The sequence below is a fragment of the Camelina sativa genome, chromosome 14 (genome assembly GCF_000633955.1).
Source record: "Camelina sativa cultivar DH55 chromosome 14, Cs, whole genome shotgun sequence".
NCBI classification, from domain to species: domain Eukaryota; kingdom Viridiplantae; phylum Streptophyta; class Magnoliopsida; order Brassicales; family Brassicaceae; genus Camelina; species Camelina sativa.
The window spans coordinates 27,718,856-27,725,689 of NC_025698.1; the positions used below are offsets into that span (position 1 = coordinate 27,718,856).

The 6,834-nt window shown below is 36.8% G+C and overlaps 2 protein-coding genes across 3 annotated transcripts in view; both read left to right on the plus strand.

The window, feature by feature from the left end:
* LOC104742646 (protein DETOXIFICATION 42) overlaps positions 1 to 1,868 on the plus strand; it is a 5,777-nt gene extending 3,909 nt beyond the window's left edge. The window contains exons 7-13 of the mRNA XM_019235760.1: positions 269 to 365; positions 453 to 553; positions 661 to 824; positions 910 to 981; positions 1,145 to 1,261; positions 1,337 to 1,554; positions 1,642 to 1,868. Of these exons, the coding sequence (XP_019091305.1) occupies positions 269 to 365; positions 453 to 553; positions 661 to 824; positions 910 to 981; positions 1,145 to 1,261; positions 1,337 to 1,554; positions 1,642 to 1,684 (812 nt within the window). The 3' untranslated portion in view covers positions 1,685 to 1,868. The remainder of the gene's footprint in view (positions 1 to 268; positions 366 to 452; positions 554 to 660; positions 825 to 909; positions 982 to 1,144; positions 1,262 to 1,336; positions 1,555 to 1,641) is intronic.
* On the plus strand, positions 2,014 to 5,038 carry LOC104742645 (protein DETOXIFICATION 42-like). 2 transcript variants are annotated; one of them, XM_010463659.1, is made up of 12 exons: positions 2,014 to 2,419; positions 2,488 to 2,609; positions 2,713 to 2,937; positions 3,021 to 3,205; positions 3,289 to 3,424; positions 3,511 to 3,607; positions 3,691 to 3,791; positions 3,881 to 4,044; positions 4,136 to 4,207; positions 4,279 to 4,395; positions 4,496 to 4,713; positions 4,814 to 5,038. In XM_010463659.1, the coding sequence occupies exons 1-12, from the start codon at positions 2,352 to 2,354 to the stop codon at positions 4,854 to 4,856; spliced, it is 1,548 nt and encodes a 515-aa protein (XP_010461961.1). In that variant the 5' UTR covers positions 2,014 to 2,351; the 3' UTR covers positions 4,857 to 5,038. The 2 variants fall into 2 exon arrangements, with proteins under 2 accessions (XP_010461961.1, XP_010461964.1); XM_010463662.1 differs by having other exon boundaries at positions 2,493 to 2,609.

Here is a 6,834-nt window from a genome sequence, read left to right on the forward strand (position 1 = left end):
TATATTGATGAAATTTTTTAAGCATGGTTTGATTTTTACAGGATTCTCCAATGCTAAGACCTGCTCAGAGATATCTATCTCTTAGATCACTTGGTGCACCTGCTGTTCTACTCTCACTTGCGGCACAAGGCGTTTTCCGTGGATTTAAAGACACAACAACTCCGTTGTTTGCTACTGGTAACGCCACTTACATATAACAGGTTCAAAATCCTTAAAAACAGAACAAAACTGATGATCCACTTTTCTTTCTTATAACTTTTTTTTGTAGTGATTGGAGATGTCACAAACATAATTCTCGACCCGATTTTCATATTCGTTTTCCGTCTAGGCGTAACAGGAGCAGCCACTGCTCATGTTATATCCCAGTGAGTTTCATTTCACTTGTGAAGTTTGGTTAATCTCAGCAATGACATCTACTTCAATTTACCTGAGGTTTCCATGTTCCTTTTCAGATACCTTATGTGTGGAATACTCTTGTGGAAACTGATGGGTCAAGTTGATATCTTCAACATGAGTACAAAACATCTTCAGTTCTGTAGATTCATGAAAAATGGTATTGCAACAATACTTTTGAAATATTCAATGTGTTTCACAGTGAAAAATCTTTGATAAAATAACACCGTGTGGTTCTTTTTCCCTTATGTGATTTTTCTGTCTCAGGCTTTCTTTTGTTGATGAGAGTAATTGCGGTAACATTCTGTGCAACTCTTTCCGCGTCACTAGCTGCACGAGAAGGATCAACTTCCATGGCAGCTTTCCAAGTTTGCTTGCAGGTCTGGTTAGCTACTTCTCTTCTTGCAGATGGTTTCGCCGTCGCTGGCCAGGTTTTTTAGCTCATTGTTTCTTTACACATTGCATCATTTTTTCGATTACGGATCTAAAGTATTAACAAATGTTTCTTTCCTTAAGGCAATATTAGCGAGCGCGTTTGCCAAAAAGGACTACAAAAGAGCTGCAGCTACCGCTTCTCGTGTACTGCAGGTACACACAATTTATACATTTATGTTTTGTGTTTACATGAGAATAAACAGTAAACATTAAACAAGAAATCTTGTTTAAGGTTTGTATATTTAGTTGAAGAAATTATCCACTTAACATGTCTACTAAAACATATAAAGACTTTAAGGACTAAATCTTGTGACAGTTGGGATTGGTTCTCGGCTTTCTTCTCGCGGTTATACTTGGAGCAGGACTGCATTTTGGAGCAAGAGTATTTACAAAAGACGATAAAGTTTTACACCTAATTAGCATAGGACTTCCGGTAATTAATCAGTTCCTATTAAACCACTAATCAGGTCAAGATTATGTGATAATATATGGCTAAAGTTTCCTACAGTTTGTGGCAGGGACACAACCAATTAATGCCTTAGCGTTTGTGTTCGATGGTGTCAACTTTGGAGCATCTGATTTCGGTTACGCGGCAGCTTCACTAGTAATGGTGGCTATAGTTAGCATCTTGTGTTTGCTCTTTCTCTCATCGACTCATGGGTTTATTGGACTTTGGTTTGGTCTCACCATCTACATGAGCCTTAGGGCTGCCGTTGGATTCTGGCGGTAAAAAAATCTCCGAAACTCTCTGTTTCTTGTAGTTAAAAAGGTGTAAAAAAAAAATGATTGATAAACAGAATGTGACTATTACAGGATTGGGACAGGAACAGGACCTTGGTCTTTTCTTAGAAGCTGATGAAGAAGGATTTTAAAGGGAGGAGCATGTTTTTAATTGTTCTTAAAACCTTTACTGAGGTTGTAACTAAATAAATAAATAACAAAGAGTATTAGTCTGGAGATATAAATAATGCTAAGCGATTTTACTGCTGCTCTTGTAAGTGTATTCAAGTTGTATCCCAAAATTAGAGGTATATCGTTCAGATTCTGTAGTAAATTACATAGAAATTAAAACGAATAGAAATTATTTAAACTAATTTAAAAACTTTTATTGGTACATATTTCCTATTCTATCAGACATTGACAATCCTATTTTGTCATAAAATTGTTTTCTGTCACTTTGACTTCAAATTTGTGTTATTTTTTCTTTAGTAATTGATGTTAACCAAACTTTCAATGATAGAAAATTTGTTGTAACCAAATTTCTCTACTTGTATTTCGTTTACTTCCCAATTCATTTTTCTCTATTTGAAGATGAGGATAGGTTTTGACTTAACGATATTAATTTCATCATTAACTCTCTACTTGTATAAGCTCTCTCTTTTTCTTGGGGGCATCTAATGAAGTGTAACAGTACCTAACTAACTGAGAATCATTTATATATATGTCTGATTTTGCAGGCATATTCTTTTATGTACTTGTGAAACTCAAGAAAGCTTCAGTTACATTGTAATCTCTAATTAATAATGTCTGAACATAGCTACAACACAGATTTTCCAAGAAACCCTCTTTACATCTTCTTTAATGATTTCAGGTAAACTTTTTTGTGTAGTTCTGTTTGTAATCATGTTTAGAAACAAATGATTTTCTCTCATGTATCAGGTCAGTTTTGAAATTTGATGAGCTTGGTTTGGAGATAGCGCGAATTGCTTACCCTGCAGCACTTGCTTTAACAGCTGATCCTATAGCATCTCTAGTTGACACAGCCTTCATTGGCCAAATTGGTAACAACAACAGCTAGAGAGTTTTAATTTCATTTGCTTATTTTTTGTATCAAAAATGAAAATAATTGGTTTAAATGTTCGACTCTTGTTATGAGGAATTCAGGTCCTGTGGAGCTAGCTGCAGTTGGAGTTTCTATAGCTTTGTTCAACCAAGTTTCAAGAATCGCTATTTTCCCACTCGTTAGCATCACAACATCCTTTGTAGCAGAGGAAGATGCATATAGTTCTCAGCAAAACACAGACCAAGATCATAAAGAGTGTACTGAAGAAGCTGGTATGAACAATACAAAGGAGGAAGTTCAAGAATTGATTCCTGAAAACAATAAAGGTATGTAGTCAATTCCTTCTCTTGTTTTATTTTATTTCTGAAGTAAATAATGATCACTAGGTTTGTTTGATTTTTTTGTTCAGATTCTATATCAGATGAATCTAAAACCAGTAGAAATATCTTTAACGTCAGTCAATCTCCAATAAGGAGAAGAATTATTCCATCAGCTTCATCAGCTTTAATCATTGGAAGCATTCTTGGCCTTCTTCAAGCTGTGTTTCTTATATCCGCTGAGAAACCTCTCTTGAGTTTCATGGGAGTTAAACACGTTAAGTATCGATCTTTCAGGATCTATATATGATGTTATGAGATTGATGAAATCTTCTAAGCATGGTTTTAAATATCTTACAGGATACTCTGATGCTAAGACCTGCTCAAAGATATCTATCTTTAAGATCACTCGGTGCACCCGCTGTTCTTCTCTCACTTGCGACACAAGGTGTTTTCCGCGGATTTAAAGACACGACAACTCCGTTATATGCAACCGGTAAAGTCTCATGTATAATATGATCAAAGTCCTTGAAACAGAACACAAAACTGATGATTCATCTTTACAAATTATCTCATGTGCAGTGATTGGAGATGCTACAAACATAATACTCGATCCAATATTCATATTCGTTTTCCGCCTAGGCGTTACAGGAGCAGCCATTGCTCATGTTATATCCCAGTAAGTTTAATTTACAGTCATCAGAAGCTTGGTTAATCTTATAACCGTTACTTTAAATTTACTATTTCTATGCTCATATTTAGATACCTTATCTATGGGATTCTTTTGTGGAAACTGATGGGTCAAGTCGATATCTTTATCATGAGTACCAAACATCTTCAACTCTGTAGATTCATGCAAAATGGTATTGCATAAACTTAATAAGTGTGTTCATAGTGACGTCTCTGATGAAATAAAACCTTTTGTTTTTCTCTATATGATTCTTTCTCTCAGGCTTGCTTTTACTAATGAGAGTAATCGCAGTAACGTTTTGTGTGACTCTTTCCGCGTCACTAGCTGCACGAGAAGGATCAACTTCCATGGCAGCTTTCCAAGTTTGCTTGCAGGTTTGGTTAGCTACTTCACTTCTTGCAGATGGGTTCGCCGTAGCTGGCCAGGTTTTTAACACATGATCTCTTTACTCATTGCATATTTCTCGATTAAGCGCCTACTTTAAAGTATAAACAAGTGTTTCTTTTGTTTCTGAAGGCAATACTAGCGAGCGCGTTTGCCAACAAAGACTACAAAAGAGCTGCAGCTACAGCTTCTCGTGTGCTGCAGGTACTGCATATTTTCTTTAAGCTTAAAAATATTCTGTTTTCGACCAATTTGATACTAAAATCTTGTGACAGTTGGGATTGGTTCTCGGCTTTCTACTCGCGGCTATACTTGGAGCCGCGTTGCATTTTGGAGCAAGAGTATTTACAAAAGACGATAAAGTTTTACACCTTATTAGCATAGGACTTCCGGTGATTAATTAACATCCCCTTAACTCTGTAATCAAACAAAGATTATGAAATAACATTCTGACATAACATTGTGACTAAATATGTTTCTTGTTTACTAAAGTTTGTGGCAGGAACACAACCGACCAATGCTTTAGCGTTTGTATTTGATGGAGTTAACTTTGGAGCATCCGATTTCGGTTACGCCGCAGCTTCACTAGTAGTGGTGGCTATAGTTAGCATTTTGTGTTTGCTCTTCCTCTCATCGACTCATGGGTTTATTGGACTTTGGTTTGGTCTCACTATCTACATGAGTCTTAGAGCAGCCGTTGGATTCTGGCGGTAAAAAAATATGAAACTCTCTGTTTCTTGTAGTTAAAAAGGTTATAAAAAAAAACTGTTTAATTTTTTTAATAACAGAATGTAAACGTGACTGTTACAGGATTGGGACAGGAACTGGACCTTGGTCTTTTCTTAGGAGCTGAAGTTAAAGGGATGAGCATGTTCAAGTTGTCTTAAAATTTTATTTCTGATAAGATTGTAATTAGATAAAACAAAAAAATATACAAAGTTTTGAGTCAGGATATACAAATAATCATATGCGATTATTACGGTTACACTTGTAAACCCCCATCTAAGGTTTGATTTTAATTTAAAAACTTTTTTTTTTGTCAACAACAGAACAAGATTTTTGCTCAAACAAGCCAATGCGAAAGAACATTGTTTACATAGGTAACTAAGTGCGGAACTGTGCGAACTCGTCGCGCTAGATTATCCGCTTTACCATTCTGAGAGCAAGAAACGTAGACCAAGGAAAAAAAAAGTAAACTCCTCTTTATCCGCCTGGATGTCCTCCAAATAAGGCGTAAAAGCTGGCCACTCGGAAGGCGAAGACACCATCTTCACTAAATCAGAGCAGTCGGTAAGAAAAACGACAGATTGGTTATCCACTCCAATCATGCAGCGCATTGCCCAAACAAGGGCTTCAACCTCGGCATGGAGCGGGGAGAGACTACGACGTAGGTTGGCAGCACCCATAGTAGAGACAACACTCCAGGGCGACGTGCAAAACCATCCTCTGCCCCCATAATCATCTGAACATTTCCAAGAACCATCTACAAAACAAGTATAACTTGAAAAAGCCCTAGGAATCCCTAAGTCCACACGTCCACCGGTTGTAGCCACAGTGGGAATATCCGGGTTTAAAACCACATCATCAGTCTGAGCCAGAATCCATGCCTTTGCCTCATCCTCCGCCAAGCGCAAAATTGCAAGAGGATTTGAATCTAGATTACTATAAACTTTATCATTGCGCGCTTTCCAGATATACCACAAAATCCAGGGAAAGAAATCATGTGATGGAATATCTGTAAATCTCCAAAAGAGAAAATCCATGTTTGTGAAAACTGATGCTGAAGGGAAAATATCCTGGGCTGTCGGAAACTGCGACAAAGCCCAAACCTGCCGAGCGGGAGACATTCGAAAAGGGTATGATTAATCGTCTCCTCCTGAAAACCACAAAGCCACATGGTGGCATCACAACTCATACCGCGTTTCCGTAGATTCGCTGTAACCGCCACACACCCCGAAAGAGCTTGCCACAGAAAGTGACGGAGCTTCGGTGGACATCTAATTTTCCACACAAAAGCCTGAAGAGGGACAATGTCCGGCCCGAATACTCTTAGCTCAGCGAGAGCTGTCAGATTTGAACGAAGAACATGGTATCCTGATTTAACCGAATATTTACCAGACTTAGTAAAATGCCATCCCAGCAAATCCGGTTCATCCGGCTGTCGCAACGGTAAGGCAGAAATCATAGCCACATCTTCCGGTACAACCGTAGCCGTAAACTGAGCCATATCCCACGAATTAATATTCCTGTCAATAAGATATGAAACTCGGAGCAAAGGATCATACGGCGATCCGGTGCTTAGTGCTGGTTTCAGGGATTGAACAGGGATCCATGGGTCAGTCCATACAGAAATGGAAGCACCAGAGCCCACTCGTTTAAAAACTTTTTGTTGAATAAATTTTATGAATTATGGTTGGTTTGAATATAAAATATTTGAATTACCTTAGTATTTTTTTTTTTTCACTTCGATTTTAGATGGGAGTTTATGTAAACATTTTGTTAATTTTTGTGCCATAGCAAATATCATTTTGTACAAATAAGATATATGAAAACAGTAGTAGTACTTTTTATTCATATTACTTATTTATTAACTAGACTGATAAAATTCATAAATATTAAATATTTATAATATGGATGTACAATCATAAACTATTACATAAATCTGTTTTACCCAAACTTATATAAACACTGGATCTGAATTGATTGATTAAATATTTCTTTTTAATTCTCAAATAATAGAAGAAAAAAACAAAACTAAATAGGACCTATGTTTAGAAAAATCTCTTCTCTAACATGATTGGTTCATAGCTACTCTCAATTATTAGTTTAAA